Source organism: Scomber scombrus, chromosome 6 (assembly GCF_963691925.1).
Source record: "Scomber scombrus chromosome 6, fScoSco1.1, whole genome shotgun sequence".
NCBI lineage: Eukaryota > Metazoa > Chordata > Actinopteri > Scombriformes > Scombridae > Scomber > Scomber scombrus.
The window spans coordinates 6,656,555-6,678,762 of NC_084975.1; the positions used below are offsets into that span (position 1 = coordinate 6,656,555).

At 39.5% G+C, this 22,208-nt stretch overlaps 1 protein-coding gene across 1 annotated transcript in view; it reads right to left on the bottom strand.

The window, feature by feature from the left end:
- Positions 1-22,208, bottom strand: part of LOC133981956 (transcription factor SOX-6-like) — a 110,476-nt gene that overhangs the window by 40,856 nt on the left and 47,412 nt on the right. Inside the window, exons 4-5 of the mRNA XM_062420838.1 lie at positions 10,514-10,603; positions 631-803 (exon numbers count right to left, since the gene is read on the bottom strand). Coding sequence (XP_062276822.1) covers positions 631-803; positions 10,514-10,603 — 263 coding nt within the window. The remainder of the gene's footprint in view (positions 1-630; positions 804-10,513; positions 10,604-22,208) is intronic.

Consider the following 22,208-nt stretch of genomic DNA (forward strand, 5'->3'; position numbering starts at 1 on the left):
TGTAAACAACTGAGCCCAACAACACAAGGAATGTGGTCTCTCAGGCAATTGTACAGGTGATAAAGAAACCCACAGTTTTGCCATATGATATATATAAGGCTGTGGACTGTGGACTGTGGATTGTGGATTTTCTCCACCAATGCTTACAATGAAAACACATTAAGAATTGATCTTTTAATGGCCAGTATGAACAGATAGAATGATTACAGCAAGAAAAAAAAGCCTCTTACAATGTTCATACGAGGACCTGACATTTATTTTAAGATAAGCTTGAATTAAGTGTGAATATATCCTTTAAGTGGTCACAAATGATAGCTGATATAAACCAATTTATTGGAGGTAAAGCCCATAGTTCAGTAAGCATTGGTCAATGGTGACCTGGTAAGTCAATCTTTAACGCCTGATGGTCATATAAGAACATTTGACTCAGAGATTCTACTTTTTAGAAAGAATTTGGTAAAAATGTATCCTGCCTGTCCAACTGTCTATCTGCATGTGTTACTTGGTCTTGTTTATGGTGACTTCATTCCATCCCTAATTCTCACCAATTAAATAAAATACTTTAAAAAGACCAAAGGAAAGGAACTTTATAAATAAGCTGAAATACACACAATCTCAGACCCTTCCTACCTGCTCTTGCTGCTGCCTGGCCAGTTCCATCTGTTGTCTCTGCTTCTCCAGCTGTGAGGCGGCCATTTTCTTCTGCTCGTCGTGGGCAGAGAGGAGCTGCTCCCTCAGACTGATCAGCTGACCAATCATGGTGGAAAGTTGGCGCTCCTTCTCCTCCAGCGACTCTGGCGTACCTAGAAAGAACCACAGAGAAGGCAGAGGGACTTGGGGTTAGGATTAGCCAATGACACCAAGACAAGTCAGATCGGAGAGGACATTTTTAAAAGAAGTATTTAAGGAGGATAGCCTACAGCCAAAAATTAGGTGTTGAGTTCCTTTTCTTGTTCAGTGGCAAAAGAAAGGCAATGACATAGCACTAAAAATCTAGAAATTTGGTTGATGATGATGGTGTCCTCTGCTGCTCTGTTCTTCTTTGGCTTGTAATGTCTTGAAGAACAATTTAATTTATGCTTAATCCCCAAAAAACCAAATTGCACCTTCAACAAATGCCTCCACAAACCAAAATGTGGGCTAACACGAACTAAAAACCCTTTAGAAACTCCCAGTCCCAAATTTCCATAATTCATCTTGCTTGTAGTTACATCTTAGTACTTATTATCTTCTGTCTTGCCTATACATGTCATCAGTGTTTATCACTTAGTGTCTGCACCCAAGAACAATAAAATCACTTGGAAAATAAGTAGCTGTTACAGGCTTTTGTCAGGTTTATGATTCAGACATTCTTGGGAGGTTTAAGTGAGGAGGGAGGGCCGACATAAGCAAGTTTCACAGCTACAACTCCTTTAAGATATTATGAATTCAATAGATTATATCGAGGGCATCACAACATTGTACTTGAAATATACTGTACAGCTACTTTCATACTTATCTGGTATTTTATTTAACTACAATGTTGCTGGTGAACTTGTCGTGTACTTAGCTGTGTGCTGGATGTCACGCAGTTATTTTCTATGTCACCTCTGTACTCTTTACAACTCTTTAAAACATTTCACCAGTTTTCTCCCAAATTTCGGAATGACTTATTGCCTCTGCATCGCAGTGTTGTCAGGTAGTTTTTTTAGAAGTTTCACCAGGACAGGGTTTTACGAGGGAAGTTCACACTTATCCCCTGAGATCCCTCCTCTCTCTCTCTTCCAGCACTTGCCTCCACAAACCAGTAAAAATCGCACGTGCAGTGATAAGAAGATTATCCCTCACCAGCTTCCCATCCACAAACTCTCGGATCCTGTCAGGAATCCAGTTTGGAGTTGCTATGTTCAAATGTGTTATAACCTGTAAGTCAAAGCATTGACTGAGATTGAAGGATAAAACCAAGGGATTGACTATTTATAGCAAATATATAGATTATTCACTTATATTTGGCAGAAAAGGCTCAAAGAGTACAATGGTTCTCTTGTACTCCTTATGTGCTAATACAAACACAGAGCACATAAGGTTGGTTTGTTGAAGGGAAGAGCGACATCAAACAGAATTGGCATTAAGTATCAGAACAGCTGCTTTATACACCTAGGTGAATATGATAGGACACGACTTGTCAGCTGATAGCCACACAGCTGATGAATAAGCCGGTTATTGTGAAGCATGAACGACGAAACAGCTGATTCCAATCAATGCTACATCAATGCACTGTCTGATCTGCAGTGATGGTCGGTGGCCTTAATAAGATTGAAAGATCCCAAAAGCGCTTTGACTTGTGCTGTGCTGCTTATAGCTGGAAAATAGAAACCATGTTCTGTTATTTTAATCTGTGTCGCATTTCAAAAACTAGCCAATCACAGCCCAGTTCAAAAGGCTGTGCTGTTTTTGAAATATGAATTAATTTCAGGGACTTTCGGCGCTTTGACTTGCAGTTTGGATAGGTTTCAGCTGCGGCTCTTTGCACATCGGATTACTCTTTGTCCTTTTACCTTGAATCCACGTTGAATTGGTTGGGATCTGTGTGTTGACAGCTGCCACCAGCACAAAGGAAAGTTAATTTGTTTCTCCAATATCCTGAGAAGCATTGCAGTGTCTGATGATGCTCTGAAGCAACAGAAAGCTACAGATCAACTACAATACAGGCAGCAGTACACTGACCTTGTAGCTAGTGCTGCTGTTGTGTGTGCTGTAACTCGTCTCGTTTAGAGTACCACTCATGGTCAACATGTTGGGAAGTTCTTGATTGTGTGTGTGTGTGTGTGTGTCTGTGTTTTCTTTGTTTTCTGAGTCCTCGTGCAAGTTCATCTTGTTTGTGGGAGTTTGTGCATGTACGTAAACTCTCACACATCTACATTGAAGTTTATCTTGTTAAGAAGCTCTTCCCTGTGCATTAGTGCTTGCGTGTGTGTGTGTGTGTGTGTGTGTGTGTGTGTGTGTGTGTGTGTGTGTGTGTGTGTGTGTGTGTGTGTGTGTGTGTGTGTGAATGTTGGCATGTGTGTAAGGTCCTGCCCTGGGGCCATGTAGGGAGATTGCAGGGTGGCCCCAACACTACCTGCATACTAACAGAGTCGCCATTGTAGTACTGTCAGGCCCCTATTGTGTCCCAGACTGGCCCCACACACACACACACAGGCGCACACACACACACACACCCAAACACACACACACACACACACACACACACACACACACACACACTCAGAAATTACCCCTCAGCACCCCTGTATCAAAGGCAACATTCTCCTCTTCTTGTCTCTCTTTTTTCAAGCTTTCATTCTTTCTTTTTTGTGTTTCCCCCCAAACGACCTCCCCATCAGTTACTCTACATCCAAGTCCAGATTCTCCCCATAGTCTCTTTTCTTTTCTCCTTTGTTTTCCTGTTTTTTTCCTTGTCTCCTCTCCTCAATCCCTTTTTTCCTTTCCTTTTCTCATGTCCTTTTCTTTCCTCTCCTGTCCTTATTCTCTTTCCCTCCTTTCCTCTCCTCTCGGTATGGTCTCTTTTCTCCTCTCCTTTGTTTTCCCCTTTCCTTTTCTCTACTTCTGCCTTCTTCTTTTTCTTTCTTGATACTTCTTCTTTCCTCTCCTCTCATTTCCTCTCCTCGTTTCCTTTCTTTCCTTCTCCTCATCTCCCCTAGTTTCATCTCTCAACACCTCTCCTCCCATCCTTTCTCATCACTTCCACACTACACTCATCTCATCTTCCTCCCCTTATTTTTCCCCCTTTACTTCTTTTTCCACTTTCACAACTCTCCTCTATCTCTTCCATTACTTACTTATGCAACTCTATCCCCTTTTTTTCCTCTCTTCATCACCTCCCCTCTCTCTTCCCCTTTTCTCTTATCGCCCCTCTTCTTCTCTCGACTCAGTTTTTTTGTCCTTTTTTCACTCCTCCCTAATCCTCTCCGGCCAATTCAGTCTTGCAACATTGATACTTTATAACGCTGTCATGTTTTAAACACACGCACACACACACACACACACACACACACACACACACACACACACACACACACAGACTTCCTCCTATTTTTCTACATTCCTCACAATGAAGTACAGCTTATTGTGTAATCGCGACAACTGCGATTACAGCTCCATGATTCATCTTTGTGGATTACGGGGTGTGCATTCCAAGCGCGAAGCATTGCGTTCCTTTAACGGTTCTGGCACCCGTAATCATTTCAGACGTTTTCCGTTTTCCATCCATCAGGATTATTTTCGACACCTGCGGAGGGTACCAGCCAAAACAGAGAGCCATTAACAGTTTTCTCACTCTGTTTGGATGATCCTGATGATCTGTTTCTGAACCAGGACCAAAGAACGATGTCAAAACTCTTACTTCTGCATGAGGTGTTTGTTAGTTGTTACTGGTTACATCAAGGGTTGGATTTTATAGGATTTTTTTTTTTTTTTTTTGACATTGGAGAATTAAATCCAGCTTTTCTGAATTGTTTCTTAATATCACAAGAAATAAAAAAGAAAATTGCTGCAATAAAATGGGTCCTCAGAAGATGATAAAGTCATTCTTACACTTCACACTCATCCATCCATGGAGGAAATTGTGTGTTATGTATTTTATGATTGAACTTAACTTTAAAAAAAAAAAAGAATGTTCCTTGCTCTAAATGTTTATACTTTCATCTTCATCAATCTTCAACATTCAGAAGGTGCATTACCTTATTTATTTATTTATTTATTTATAGGTGTTCAGTTTTATTTACACCTCCGCCTGCATACAGTATGTGTATGTACATTTATTTTTTATAGTTTAGTTAAAAATAAAGTCAATTTTTATTCAATTATATGTGGAAAGTTTGACAAAATATGACGCCTCAGTCACCCCTACATACACACCATGACACACTATGCCATGATACAAACATTCAAACACATAAAAATACAGACATATCATCACACTATCACACATCAGACTAACATGTTGATGGCTCTGGACGCCTTGGGCTTCTGCCAAACCATCACTTTTCATGGCGGCATCTGTGCTACAAACTCCCAGCATTCCTTGAGATGACTAAACTATCTCTTCACTGTCACAATCTGACAAACACTGTGACGCTTGGCTTCCCATCAACCAACAGTCTCTGAGAAAAACACAGTCACCACACTTTTTCAAATCAAGTGTCATGATCTCTTCAGGGCAGCAAGATCGAAGATATATGCACTCAGTATCGAGTTTACTTGATACTGAGTGCATATATCTGAGTGCATATAACCACACAGTTATACTCTACAACTCACTTCTATGGATATTCAGTAAAAAACATATGAAAGTGTGCCACACAAAAAGTTACAAAAGATGTCAGATGCTTGATTTAAGTGACTCTTGAATGTCAGTGTGTTTATTGCTGCCAGATGTGCCAGTTCCTGCATCTGAATCAGACAGTTTTCCTCCATCTGTTCTTGTTATTATGAGTGTTTTGATTTTCTATTTTGAAAATCTGCATGGAACTGCCAGATATTTGGAAATCCAAAAGTCTCAAAAGATTTATGCTTGTCTGTGATGGAAAGGTTTGCATATTGATAATGAAGCTGGCGATAATGGCTGATGGATTTTTATATTAGATTATGACGTGGCTTCTTTTTGTTATTGCTAAATTTCCATCAGTCTAGATGCAGCGCTGGCTGAAAGGGATATCAAAGCAGAAGAAAGTTACATATATATATATATATATTTTTAAAGATGTGTAGACAGAGACGAATGCATTCATGCTCATAACATTCTCTAAATGCATATTAGGTGTAAAGTAGGGATGAACTTTTTAAGATTTCCCACTATTACAGATGAGTTACTATTTACTTTTTTAATTATGCATCCTTTTGATAACAGCTGATGCACCAATTTTTGGAAATTCGTGTACATGTCTTGCAAGATTCAGATGGAAGCAAACCATCAGAGGCAGAATTTTGTTAGGGTAAAAAAACATCTAGATTTTCCCATGCATGATGAACAAAAAACAATATTCAGTCAGCCTGTGCCCAATATGAGTAAGCACATATTGTTGTTTAGTGTTCCCACCTTTGTGCTGATGGAGCTGCACAGGGCTGCAGCAGAAGAGTGTGGTTGTGCTGTGTCACAACAGGTTGTAGTTGAAAAGCAAACATCCCTGACTAAATAAGTGTTTAAAAAAAACATATATACTGTACATTAGAAGCATGTTCAGAAGCATTTATGAAGCACTAATCAATGTTCCTGTAAAAAAAAAAAAAAAAAAAGGAGGTCATCAGATTTCCTCACCCTAAAAATAACTGCGACTGAACAAATAGGTTCAGGTTGTTCTGTGAAGAGACACAGAGCAACAGTTGTGTTTGTGTATTTAGGTCAGCCAGACCGGGCTTCATTTCAGCCATCAAGAAGTAAAAGGCTTCAACGCTTGAATTCAATCAGACCGATTCTTTGGTCAGGACGCAGCTGGATGAACAGAGACATCTGTGTGTGTGTGTGTGTGTGTGTGTGTGTGTGTGTGTGTGTGTGTGTGTGTGTGTGTGTGTGTCTTTGTATGTGTGTGTCTTTGTATGTGTGTATCATCATTTAGGTGCATGCATGTACTAGTACAAGTAACACACAAGAAATTGATATACTGCACATTCCAGCTTTATGTATAGGACAAGCATGCTGTTGTCGTGGGTCTGGTTGCCTCGACTGAACTGCAGTCAAACTTTACTTTGAGAGGTCATAAAAGCGTTTTCTGTTACACAAATAAAAGGAAAAAAAAAATTAAATGTCTAACTTTGAACAGACAGTAATATTCAGCCTGTCCTCACAAGAAAAATGACAGTATAGCTCTAAAATTCACCCAGCAAAAACGACCAATAGTTATGTTTACGCCTTCTAGCTGCAGTAGGACGTCAATATAAAATGACAATTTGCCTTATTAAGAGATGGCAGGTTGGGTGGATGGCAACATAGTTAGATGGCAACAAGTCAATTTAGCTGCAAGAGACCACTGCTCGCTTGCCATGGCCAACAGCCAATCGGGAAAATATTTTAAAAACTGTAATGATGTGGTGTTTACTGTTGCCATGACGATAAAGCTTTCGTAAAAACCTAAAAAAGTGTTTTTTGTGCCTAAACCTACCCAGACCTTAACCAGCATAGCACTGTCACACCATAAAACATCATTATTTTTTAACAGTGATTTGAGGGAAGCAAGTGCCCTTGAACACATTTTTTAATAGCGCTGTTGTTATAGATGATCATTCATATAAAACTCAGAGCCGTGATAAGGTTGGCTGTATGCTTTTTAAGCTGTGTTTGGTAATGATCTAAGTGACAATAAGGAACAAATGTCCTATTTGACAGATTTGAGAGAGGGAAGAAATGCTCACAAAGGGAAAAAATAACCAGAGTGCCAGAAATCTGTAAATGCAGGGAAATGTGAGACTTGAGATACATCTAACAGCTGCTCAAACCTCACAAAAAAATAAATAAATAAAAGCTTTTCAGATTATTAATACTTTAATCCATTCCATTATCAAATCAGGTACCAAGCTGAATGACAATAAATGGTGTAATTTAATAAAAGAAAAGGGTTTATGTTTCATGAGTTGATATCATATATATTTTTATGTATGTATACATCCAATAATTGCTTATTGGCCCTAACTATTACTGAAACAGTTTATTTGTGCTGCAGTGTAGACTATTACAACTGAACTGTTTCAGTAATGGTTTCCACTGCAGTAAATGTCTTTATTATTGTTCTAACCATCATAGAGAGGAGGAGGAAAGGAAGACAAGGTATTGCTTCACTACAGAGATAAGTAAAGCTTATGAGTCTGACGGCAGAGACACTACAAGGTAACCAGGGTAACTTGGCTAAGCTGGTTAGCAGTCACAGGTTAGCATGGTACAGCTAAGTTGTGCACTTACGAAAACGTTTCAGGTGGACCTACAATTACTGTTCTGTACATTAGAGTAAGTGGATTATTAAACCATTCTGACAGTAATTATTTGGGTCAAAGAGCACCAAATTGTAAAGTCCGTACTATAGCCGTTTGGGATTAATACATGTACTGTAACATCACACCCTGTTATATGCCAAACAGAAATAGGATATAAACAGACATGCTGGTAGGTTAAAGGACCAGTATGTAAGATTTAGTGGCTTCTAGTGGTGAGGTTACAACCAACTGAATACCCCTCTCCTTCCAAGCATGTAGGAGAATCTACTGTAGCTCCCTATGTCGATATAAAGGGCTCATATTAAGGTAACAAAAACACAACGATTCTTCATGAGATTATACACTAATTAAAACATACTTGTATTTTATACCATTTCTGCCAAATCCTCTTTTAGGATAATGAGTTATTGAATTATCAGATTCACTAAATAAAAGCAAGACATGTTTAGTACAGTGTTCCAGAGATTAAATGTCCTACAAATTGAAATTATATGATTTATTTTTAAATGAAAATAAGCTATATGAATTACATTTTAGGAGGCTAATAGTCTTGTTTCTTCTTCATTTGTCTGGCTCACCAATATACAGACTGTTCTGAGTAATCAGATCAGATGGTTATACATACAACAGATTCCCAGCGATGCTTTGCAAAAGATGTTTAAGTAAGCATATGCGTGTGTAGTTTCTGTGTATGAGTACTGTTTGTGTATGCAGATGGAGGGTATCAGTATGTGAATGTAAAAGAGAGAGAGAGTCGGATCTCTGTCCCGGAGTGAAAGTCAATGTCGGTGCTGTTCTGCTGTAGACGGCTCTCTGTAGTCTCTTTTTTCCACTTTCCACAGAGGAAATGCTTGCCATTTCAACGGGAGACGATCACAAACGGTTTCTCTCACTGAGAGGAGCTCGTCTGCAGAGCCGTTAGCGACTAAATGTTACTGCACACAAACTGAATCTGCTGTTACTGCGGAGACTGAAAAAAATCACTTAGTAAATTGATCAGTTTTCTAAAGTTACTTTTTTTTCTCTATCACAATTCATACTACACTATATATAGATTTAGATATATATGTAGATTAAGACAATTAAAGAGAGTCTCATCAGATTCACACATATAAATAATGCACCCTACCTGCATACTTACATTTATCAGATAATTAATCCAAATTACACCAGTTACACCTGAATTGATGCTAACACTGCACATATTGGTCCTGTTCACACCTGGCATTGAAATGTGTCTCGGGGGATCTGATCACAAGTGGTCAGCTCTGAGTAAAGGTGTGAAAGCACCCGAGACATATTGAGGACACACTGAGATCTGATCTCTCAGACCACATTCGGAGGTGATCTGGGGGGCACATGGCTACATTCTTTTAGCAGTGTGTACACATCCTGCACTGAAGGACCGTCTACGTCTACGCACTCACTCACGTGCCACTCACATCATATTTAAGTGCAAATTAAAAAGAAGCCGCAACAAAGGGGGAAATCGATTCTCGTGGATGGAGTACAAATGAAACACACTGTTTGATTTCAATTTGAGCTGAAAAGGTTTGATTTTGCCCACACCAAGGTCTTTGCAAACTTCTTCTTCTTTTAATATCCCACAGACTAGACATGGGAAGTGCATCACTTCCTCCTGCCAGTTAAAACAACGAATTCAGTCTTTACAAATGGAAATGATGTATAGTACATATACATTTATTCGCATATCAATCAGGGAAGTGAGACCTGATCACAATACTGTATATATTTTTACTTCTTTTCCTTTTAAACAAATGCATTTAATTCCCCCCTTCTCCTTTTGCAGCTGTTGAATAAAATGTTAACTGAAGATTCACTCACAATGCTGCTATTTTCACTTTTGAATCCTGAAACATGTCCAGAATACATTTGCCTTGGTGCGATTTATAGCATCATAAATGCTGTCAAAAATATTGGAGCATGTCCCACCTCTCTCTTCATACGCACCCTTTCATCTGAGTTACAATTACAATGTGTACTCTTTAAACAGACATGACAGGTAGGCCTGGCGACCATTGACTCTTTTGCTTTCATATGCAGAAACATGCTGAAAGTATACACACGGAGGGGAGAATTACAGCATGTTTGACCGTTTCTTACCCTCAAATTTAGGCATGCAAAACTGTGTCTCTTGTGTAGTACATACCACTTGCTTTTTTTAAATAACACTGTTTAGTTTAGGGTCAACCAGAGAGAATAAGAAGAGATTTCGCAGATGCCGTGGACCTGTAAATTTTTGAAATGTACCACTTTTTCTTTCTTTATCTCTGTCTTTATTTATTTATTTTTTCTTTTTCTTTCTTTGTCTCTCTTACACACCTCCTCTTCCCTCAGCTCATGTTCAGCATGTATTGTTTTGCCACCTGTTGCAGAAGGCCACGTTGCAACAAAAACATCCAGAAAAACCTTGATATCTCACCATTATCGAGTGTTTAAGAATGAAAATGCAGATTCAGTTGGAGTTCAATATGTGGACACGAGCCTAGAGAGTAAAGTTTTCTCTGTTAATAGAGACTGCTCTTACCTTTGACCTCACCCAGCAATTCGTTAGCATTCAGGCGGTCAACACGCTCCTTCCAGTCCTTAGAGAGGAGTCTCTCCATGCAGGACGGTTCTATAAAAAGACCAAAAATAATCACCATCACTTTTGCTGTTCTTTAAAATCTTTGTGAAGATGAAAGAGGTCCGTGGAGTTCAATATCAACCGATAAAAGCACAAAATTATTACAATGGCATGTTCTTGAAATGAAAAGATTTCTTTTACAGTTTTGAAGTAGTATCACAAAGATGTCTGGGATGTACTTTCAAAAACGATGCATGTATCATTCTCTTGAGATGAAACTGCTATTGTATAGGATGATAGAAGAGGGCACTGACAAGGAAGAAACAAAGGGAAAAGGGCAAAAGAGAAAAAAAAATCCCATGGATTGTTACATTTCTAAAAATGTGAACTAGGGATCATTTCCTCCTCCTTTTTCTTCCTCAGAAAAAAATAAAATAAAATAGCAGCAGCCATCCAGCTGACCAAATGAGAATGTCTGCATTGTTCTGAGACGGGGTCTTATTTGTGGCTGTTCTTTTTTTCACAATGTGTCTCATAGCCTCAGGATAATAGACATCAGAGACACATGGTCTCATAAGATTCATAAGGTCTCATTTGTTCAATTTGAGTCCTGCTGTGAACATTACTTAAACAATGGCAACTTTTCAATTCTTCACCAGGCAGCTAAGCAAAGAGGCAAACTCAGCGAGAGAGAGAGAGAGAGAGAGAGAGAGGGAGAGAGAGAGGGAGAGAGAGAGAGAGAGAGAGAGAGAGAGAGAGAGAGAGAGAGAGATCTGTACATATGCAAGAATTAGTGACTGTGTGTGTGTGTGTGTGTGTGTGTGTGTGTGTGTGTGTGTGTGTGTGTGTGTGTGTGTGTGTGTGTGTGTGTGTGTGTGTGTGTGTGTGCGTGTGTGTGTGTGTGTGTGTGAGTGACTGTGTGTGTGCATGACAGGTAGACAGACATGAACAAAGTGAAAAGTGAAATGATCCATTCTGACAGGTATCACTGTTGACATACTCAAAGCACATGTACTTTACTTCCTTTACCTCAATTCATTTCATAGGGAAGTAGAAATAGTTTGTAGTCCGCTGTATTTATTTGCTATGCAGCTATGGTTACCAGTTTAAATATAAAACATACAGTGAGCTTATAAACAAAGGATTAAAATACCACACAGTATATAAAGTAGCTCAAATTAGCTCCACCTCAATTAGATATATAGCTTTATACATTAGTAATAATATTCCAACAATGTAATATATTAAAACAATAACATACATTGATACTTTTATTTAATGTTATGTGCTTTTTACAATTGTTTTACACACACACACACACACACACACACACACACACACACACACACACACACACACACAAACACACACACACGCACACACACAAACACATTTAATCACAAGTTTAGCATTGCAACATCCGAAATGTGTTGTAGAGTTGAAACGATTGGTTGATTGACAGAAAATTAATGGGCAACTATTTTGCTAATTGAATAAAGGTTTTTGTCATTTTTTTGAAGCAGAACTGCCAAATATGTGCAGTTTGCAGCTTAAATTTGATGATTTGAAGCTTTTCGCTGTCATATGTGATAGTAAACTCAATATCTTTGGGTTTTGGAGTTCGTGGGACAAAACATGACGTTACTTTTAATTCTAAGAAATTATAATGCACATTTTTCCAGATTTTCTGATATTTTAAAGACAAAACAATGAATCGAGAAAATAATCTGCAGATTGATCAATTATCGGAATAATCAGTAGTTGCAGCCCCATGTTGTTGAGTGTCTTCTTTAATCTCTAGACACATTGAATACTCTTGGTCCGGGGTTTGTTTAGGTGCACTATAAACGGACAAGTTGCTCTTCTTCTTTTGCATTTCTGACAGAGTAGCTACTCAAGGCATGTTTACTTTATTAAAACCCACTTGCCTTTACCACCATTTACCACGTCTGGCCAAAATGACCACAACTGAAATCATGAGGATTATAATTTGGAGTAAAACATTTGGGAGAATATTTCTCCCACCGCTGTTAGGTATACAGTCCCCGCGTGCCTGCATGTAAAACTGCTCCCTTGTGCATACACTACATGTTCAAACACTCTTACAACTGCGTGGGTGTAAGTGTGTGTACTCTGGTTTTCGTGTCAGCGGAAGCGCCACGAATGGTGTCATGGTCACACAGGGCCCTCCGCAGACGCCTCAGCCACCAAGGACGTAAAAAAAAAATGACACCCACACACACGCACACACACACACACACACACACACACACACACACACACACACACACACACACACACACACACACACAGAAGAAGGAGACATTCTTGGGCGCTGTGTGGAAAACATGCCCCTGAGGGCTTGCCCGATTTAGAATAGTTAAGTCAGACAATAGCTCATTTGTGGTGCCTTTATCCTGACAAAAGGCACTATAGGCATTCATAAGGGCACATGGCTTATTGTGAATGGCTTAATGTTTAGTTTGTGCGTATGGGCCCATTGTGTGGTCATGAGTTGCCGTCCGTCAACCGAGCACAACTTCCTCATTGAGTCCATTAAAGCCTTGCATGTTTACAGTCGGATTATAATTATTGTAAATAAGCTAATGCAGCCGTCCAGATCACATGGGATCAATGTAAACAAAGAGAGTTACAATGGCAGCGAGAGAAGGAGTGTGGCAGACAGCCTCAAGACAAAGAAATAACTTCAAATCTACAGTCATTTCTGATGGTGATTTCCCATATTTGGATAAAACATCGGGTATTTCCAAACAGATGGTCAACATTGCAGTAAAATAAGATAATAAATACAATTACAATGGAATCCACCCAATTTTTCTAGATCTAGATTCTGATTCATTTTTTGATTGTCCTTTATAGCGGAAATGTGCTTTTACAGCATGTACACAAGCAGCACTCATAACAGACAATAAACAAACAAGAACATCACAACAATACAAGTCTGTTACAGTGTGCCCAGGCTATTTATGGCAGTGATGGCTGAGGGCACAAAACTCTCAAAAATATATATATATAAACAATCCCTGTAGCATTTATTATACAAAAAATAATTCAGTTTTTGTGTTTGTTTTTTGTTGGGTTTTTTGCCATAAAAAAAACAAAAAAAACAGTGGTATTATGTAAACAACAATTCTGACAATTAATATTTGGTTGGAATATTCAGTAGTAAGGATCACGACTAAAGGTTTAACTCAGTGAAAGTACAGAATGATAAATACAATTTTAAAAATACATTAATTTTTATATTATAACATTCATTATAATACTTTTATGGCAGCTATTTGACACAGACATTGCACTGGCTGGCTGTTGGTGTAAGTGGGGAGTGAGGAGTGGTGAGTTTATTACAGATGTCAAAGATGAGCCCCTTCGTCTAGGTGACACCGAGGAGGAGGTGACTGTCTCTGCACCACTTAAGTGGGCAACGGATTGCTGATAGATTGTGAGTAAGACCCTGTTTGTGACAAGGGCGAGTACGGCTGCGTCATCTAAATAAAGTATTTTGTAATAGAGGAGGGGCTAAAACAGTCATTTATTAGACAAGTGGCTCCAGTGGGCATGTATGTGTGTACATTCAGTTCAATGGAGGGGGGAAAGCTGGAGGACGGGTTAGGATAAGAGGCTTTTTAATCATCACAAGACCTAAAGACGCCAACATGCGCTCGCTCACCAAGCCTGGTTTAAAACAAAATTAGGGGACTGCAATTTATGGGAGCACTTAAGGGGGGAAATACAACCTGTAATTCCATGATACATCTGCATAAGTCAACTGTGTGTGTACTCTGATTCACAATTTATACCCCCCGTACCGATAAACAGATCAGAGGAGGAGACAGGGGATGAAGGGGGCTGAGGTGTAAGTGGGGAGGGGAAGAGGAAGAAGAGAAGAAGAGAGAGATGAGAGAAGATGAGAGGGGGATGTTTTACCCTAGATGGCTCTCTATCTATCCCCGCAACCAAGTCAGGGATCAAGTGCTGTTTAGATTGGAGGGTGGATAAAAATTCCTCGCTGTCCGAACACCGGCGCCTTTATCAAGTGAAGGAGAATCACGGAAGACGGATGGGTCGAAGACGAGGGGGGGAGAGGGAGGATGGATGGGGTGAGGAAAGAGGGAAGGGTAGATGAAAGGAAGGAAGACGACAATGATGAGGAAGATGAGTAGAGGGGTATAAATGGATCTACAATAAATACACAGTTTTATGAGCAGTAGAATGGAGGAATGAGAGAGATAGAGTGAGTTTGAAAAGTAATAGGAAGTAGGGAAAAAAAGGGAATATGAAGAGGAAAGAGGAGAGTAAAGGTAAGGAGAAAATTAAAAAGCCCCTGAAAACCCGTATTTATAGGGAAACTTCAATACTGAAATTTAAAAAAAAATGTTCTCTTAACATTTTACTTAATGCAATGTGTTTGTTATTGAGTCTAACCAAGTCTCGCTCAAGGAAAAGTCTCATTCTGAAATCATGCGAGACTTTGTTGTGTTGGATGACGCTTTCTGTCATCTAACCCAACAAACTCCTCCTGGCACTCCTCTTTCCAACTCTGTCATGACTGAAAATGTAACAGATTTTTAAAAAAATCAGCTGTCATGAACTTTCAGGGTAATACTTCTCCTCGATCGAGACTTGGTTAGACTCAATAACAAACAGATGGATGAGGGGAAAGGTAAAGGAAAACTCTTTATTTCTCTATATGGTCCTTTCTGTTATGTTGTCAGACACTTATAATAATAATCTGAGATGAAAAACAAGCACTTTTAGTGGATGTACATTGGCTGGGTGCTATTGCCCCATTGGTTTATATCGTAGCCCATTTTGTGGATGCCAGCTGCGATGTTCTTGCTCAGTGCTGGACCAGTTTTAAAAGTTATTTGCCCCATTAGTCACTTAGACACAAAGATGAGAAATTAAGGTCCAGGTTGAAAAAATACTTTTCCTTTAAGTTTCACTGATGTATAAATGCTGATACAGCAAAAGCAACTTGTCAATCACTTGCTTTATTCTCAACAATAAAAGACATTAGGATTATTGGACTTCTTTTTTTAACCTTAACCCTGAGATCAATTTCTCATTGGTTGTACAGTAGAAGGTTAAAACACCAACAGGGTAAGACAGGAAGGACAGACAGAGCCAGAAAGGGGATGAGAGAGCAATAAAATGAAGTGAAGGATATACAGAAGGAAGGACAAGGAGATAAGAAGTGGATCAAGAAACAGAGTCGTAGTAAATCAACACCGAGGCAGCCAGCAAACCGTGCAGCGAGTGTTTCGGGTAAACACACTTTTATCACCTGTCCACACGCCAACCTGCCAAGAGACGGTGTTTGTGGTGTTTTACATGAGCCACAGGCAACGTACTGTGTGTGTGTGTGTGTGTGTGTGTGTGTGTGTGTGTGTGTGTGTGTGTGTGTGTGTGTGTGTGTGTGTGTGTGTGTGTGTGTCTGTGTGTGTTAGGCAGGCAAGCATTAGCACTCCTAAACAGTCACTGCCAAGAACAACACGGTGTGCCACAGGCTTCCACTCAGTCTGAGTCTCTCCCTCTTTGCTCTCTTTCTGTCTTTCTCTCTGTGTTTCAGAGTTTCTTGCGGAATGAACCATTTTGATCAAAATGTCCTTACAAAGTGGGACATTTTCACCACTATATATATTCCTAGTTTAAAGTTAAAACACTTTTATCAAACGCTCACGAGTCATGTTAAGTTAATAGGCAGATGCAAATCAGCAACCTGTTGCACCAGCTCTGCCTAAGTCTACTATTAAATTAGGATGCAAAGTCCACACTAAATGATACATTGAGACTAGTTAGTTTGATACTAAAGCTGTGTCTATGTTGGGTTGCACCACAGAGATGTATTGATATCTTAGCTACACTGGTGTAAAGTCCACACTAAGCAAAATATTGTTGTGGAAAATGACGTTGGCCAATGAGAGGAAAACACTATTTCTGATCATTTGTAACTTGTGCCTATTTATGCTGGTGTATGGTCACCGCACTGTGACACAAGATTCCCAGATGTTACCAGAGTCCACAGAAAAAGCTAATAGTTATATTTCCCAAAACATCAAACTATTCCTTAAACTTCTCCACTTACATTTGTATGTACACATGCTTGTACCTTGAGCTTTTTTGTGTTTTTAAAACGATTCAATCAAGAAAGTTTCATGTTCACCCAAGCCTTGGAGGTGCTCCAACTATCACCTAACATTGTATATGAAGAAAATGATTTGGACTTTCACCTCCAGAATACTTAAGAATTACCCCTCCCACTTCTCTATCACGTATTTATCATCAAAATGTTCATCACAGCTTCTCTGAAAAATCATGTTATTTTTTAACAAGACACGTCTCCATTATGGCTGTATGTCCATTATTTAGGTTGAGTTTTTGTTATTTTAGTATTTGTCTTAAGGTAAAAACATGATATACGATCATCATTTGATTACATTAATGAACAATAACACTGTTTGAGAAAGACTTTCCATTTGTTTCCTGACATGCAGTAGGTCTACATTCAGGAAAGCAGTTAATTTGCTTTAGAGACGAATATTTAATACGTATTTTATATTTAATGACATTTCAAAAGTTTCCTTATAAATCACTTGACATTTGGATGAAAACATAGCGTCTCTTTCACTCTCTCTCACACACAATGCACACTGCCAGAGCTCAGAAACTCTTGAGTCTGCAGTCAAGAGCCAAGGTAAAGAGAAAAAAAACATTAATCTGAAAAATTAGTTAATGTTAAAAATAACAAAGGCCAATGTTCTAGTGGGTGCTTGATGTTTGTGTAACACACCCACGGCTGAAAAAACAATTTCGCGTCTTCACTTCACTACCGAACGTGTGTAAATGGAAGCTGACAGCTACACTTTGCACTTCCAAATTTATGTCAGTGGTGTGACTTCAGCTGCGGACCCCACAGCATCAGCGAGAGAGGAAATAAAGAAAGAACGAAAGAAAGAAAGAAAGAAAGAAAGAAAGAAAGAAAGAAAGAAAGAAACTGAAAAGACATAAAGATAAAAAACGGAAAAGGGTTGAAGAGCACAATAGAAACAAAGGCAGGAAGGCAGGTTGAGAGACAGCAATATTAAGAAAAGGAAAGGACTGAGACAGACAAATATGAAAAAAGACACGGAGATAGAGATAGAGCGAAAGCAGTGGACAGAGTGGAAGAGAAAAATGGAGCAAGAGAGGCACAGAGAGAGCAGCTGTCCTAACAGCTGGCCAGCAGGATTGATGTCTCAGTGAAATAAAACTCAACATATGTCCAAACATGAGGAGACAGGCCAGCCAGAAGGAGGAAACACACACATACAGACACTGATATGAGAATACTATTGCACTCCGAAGCAGTTGGATATACATATACCCCACACACACTGATTAAAGAACATCGGTACACTGCTGAGACGTTTAATTGCACAGAGAGTTTATAATACACACACACACACGCAAACACACACGAACACACACACACACACACACACACACACACACACGCACGCACGCACACATAGCCAATAGCTAGCCATTGCTCACTCAGTATTGTAAAACCATTAAACTACGGAGTGGTTAGCCCGGCTGTGTGTTAGCACGGTGTCCATTTCACACACACTATTTTCATCTGTCAGATGACACCCAGACTCACTTGTCGCAGAACATGGCCTGAGAAAGCAGCCGCCCCTCCTGGATTGGGGGTTGGGGGCTTCTGAAGGATAGTAGCCCTGTGTAACCCTCTTTTCATATCATCAATCCCCCACCATACACACACACACACAGGCGTGCACACACTCACACACACACACACACACGCACACATTCTTATGCTCATTGTGAAGTGATATGCCCGAGCGAACAAAGAGGGCCACCTGTATGAAGCCATATGTTAGCTTTGTATGAATGGAAGTCGTAATTTTAAAGTTAAGATGATCCTCTAATTCATGTTGATGTATAACATTGCATGTGTAGCAACGAAAAAACTAAAAAGTTTTATCGCAATTGATACAAAAAGCAATAAAAGGAAAGAGATGGCATAGTTGCCAATAACTGTGTAAATGAATTAATCAATCTTCTGATCTATGAAATGTCAGGAAAATAACATATTTAGATACATTTTTGGTCTGGCTTACAATTTAATCCACAAAGATGTTTAGCTAAACACCATAGAAGTAAAGAAAATAAACACATATTGCATATTGTCTAACAATGAATCAATTATCAAGATTGTTGTTGTGAATCGACTTTCTTTCAATCAACTAATAAATTAATCAACCTATCATTTCAGCAATCAACAAGAGCATGTTATCCTGACAAAAATCATGATGCGGAAGCAGCCTGTAGTGTGTGAATTCAGTTTTTATTAATAAATAAGTGTCCAAATTTACATCCTAGCCATGACCTTTGACCTTTAACGTATACAAAAACTTAATGACTGTATCTTTGAGCATCAGCATTGCCTGAGTGGGGCTCTGATTCCTGCCAGGGCTACCAAATGTTAAAATCTCTTGTCTCCCAGCAGTGTAAAGTACTGTATGTGATATTAAGTGGCTGCACAGTCTAAAACGTCGGGTCAAAAGCCTGCAGCCCTCAGTTAGACAGAGGATAGTTTTTATTGCTCAAGGTGTGAGCTTAATACTGGAAAAACCATGGCTGCTGATTCATGCTGTACAGTCAGAATGGTCAGGCCTGCCCGGCATTACAGCAACGATATCAACAACCAGTCTGTTGGGAAAACCACAGGCTGAAAAAAAGAATCAATGAATCATCGAGCTGCAGGAAATGTGAATTATGAAATTATGCCAAATGCGTTATACTCCAATCTAAATTTAGAGTGGGAGACACTTTGTAGGAGATGACACATCTTATTACTGAAGCATTTTATTACACTGTTCTTACATATTAATGATTTTAAGTAATAATCTAAGAAAATATTTTTCAGATCATTTTAAACGTCACCACCTTAATTCTTTGTGTGTGTGGTGGAGAACAGTCATGCTCAAATGACCGATGAGCTCTAAAATCTGTAAAAGCTCGGGCGTATGATGCTCCGCAGCAGCAAGAGGTGTAAATGGTTATATTGATTAATGTAAATGACCTTTTTCACTAGGAACAAAGTTTTTATGTTTTTTATATACAAGGGAAGTAAAGTTTTTGAAATGCTCTTATTTAAACGGGATGGATCAAAGTTTGCAGGATGATGTCATTTTTGTGATTTTAAAAAGATGTAATACCAATTAACTTGAATGCATTTGGGTGGTTTAGTTTAAATGTTTCCCACTTTCTCTTGCTACATGAAGTTTACATTTCTACTCTTAGATAAACTAAACAAAAACAGAAACTTATATCCAGAGTGCAAAATTGTTTCTTTGTCAAACGCACGCTCCCAAAACACCAGCTCAAGACCCAAGCTTCTGGTTCCACTTTAGGCATGATATATGAAACCCTACCCTACTTAGCGCACACACACAGACATATGCACATACATGCACACAGCGCGATGTGTGGTTCAGACACAATAGAAGCGTTGTTTTGGGTCGGGCCCTCAGGGGAGCTGATGTGGGTGGAGCCCTTGGTTTGGGTCACAGAGGGGAGATGAGGGGGTTTATGGAGCCAAATATCATAGAAGGGGGCCAGAGGTGAGTGTGGGCCGAGTTTACAACCGCTCCACAGCTGACCAAAGACGAGGAAAGGCAAGTGGATCCAGTATGAATGCCTGGACCTAATATCACTACCCTATCACCGAGTAATGCAACTTGTCCTCAGTGCTGTCAGGGCAGTTTGTGGAAATGAGTGAAATTATCTCATAACAACTTAGGATAAGTAAAATTGCTTTACTTTTATATGACTCATCTTTTTTGTTCTATTTTTTACGTGTTTTATTTTCATCATCATTTTTGGTTAAGTTTATACTTCTGAGTTAACTGTTCAAATCATGTGTTCACTATCAGAAGGGAAGGACAAAAATGCTGCAAGAGCTTCTGATTATGAACCAGAGTCATGTTGAAAACAAGTGACATTATTTAACCTCTGTGGCAGTTTTTTTTAAACATTTGTTTTAACAACATTTTTGTATGAATTATATGCTAAAATGGAGATGCTGTATATGTCAAAGCCATGTGTCTGACTGTACACTGGGGACAAACAGTTGTCATCACAGTTTGCATTGAAACAGATTGAAAGTCCACATCTTTGAAGAGCTGTGTCAAACACACTCCACCGGTCTCAAACATAATCTCTCTTGGCTGTGACACACGCTATTTCTTTTTTCATTACAGTTATATCATGTTGGCTCTCGCCAGATGTTAAATTATCTGGTGAATAATTTGCCATTTTACTGAAATTCTAGTAAAAAAGCAGGACTTGATAAAATCACTATTTAATCTGATTCTTTTGGACGACATTCAAAAGTTTTCTGGCAAACCACATTGCATGCACTCATACCATATGCTGGCTGGCCTGCAGCCAAACTGAGCAGGAGAGGGCTACCAGGCATATCCCACTGACTGTATTTGTAGTCAAGACCCACAGGCTGTGGCTGATCATTAGTAAAGAGATCCCTATCAATTACAGGAGAAGAGATTGAAACCAACCACAAGAGGTCCAGAGGGAGTTGGTCTTCTGGCAGAGATGAGGAGCGCAGTACTGACCACTGAATCCAGCTATAAGAAGATTAAAAGTTCATGATTTAAAAATGAAGTACATGTTTAGATGAAATAAAGCCTTTCGACACACTGCCCTGGTTCTTCTAATATGGCAAGCTGGGACAGTACTTTATTTACCGGTGTCTCCGATGCTAATCTGCACACAGACACACAGACAAAGCTTCTACCTGCACACAACAGCTCAAGCCGCCAATCCCATAGAGGAAGGCAAACATAGTGCCAGAGCCAAGGCCTTGTTAATTAGCCAATAAGCTTAGCTCTGAGGCCCGACCCAACTCGCCTGTTAAGCTGTCATCACAACTACTTCCACCTGAGTGTATGAATCATAAGCCCTCACACACGCAGACACGCTCACATACAAACAGATCAAGCACACAGAGCTCACAGGCCTCGCTAAAATTTCGATCATGCACTCTGGCTTCATCTGAAATCATCTTAGCTGAAAAAGCCTACAGATGATTTAACCTGGGCTGCAGGCTTGGGCTGGTAACTAAACTGATAATTAGATTAAGATCCATGATGATCTGCAACAAAAGAGGAATCCTGCAGCTGATATTTTATTTTAGGGAGAGTGACACTGAACATTTGCAGCTCAGGTGTTGTCAAACAAAGAGAGGTCCAGGATGCATGTCTCCCAATTCGCCAACTAGCTAGACCCCGTCCAGCGAAGAACATACTTTCCACAGTTTGAGTGGCGGTAACAGCAGAGATGTTGAAACAGGCTTTCAGCACTGAGAGAGAACAAAGTGAAGCCTGGCAGAATGTCTCTATTGTCACAGAAGAGCAGGGTTAGAGGAAGGCTTGGCCTCACTCTGACCTCCTCTTCCAGCTGGGGAAGCCATTATATGGGTGATTGGGTGCCCAGCTCTGGCCTGGCCTCTTCTCAGTGACATAGTGCAGACTCCTCCAAACTGGACAACACAGGCTCACCACACAGTACATGAACAAGACTCATAAAATAACTGCACCAGGAGTAA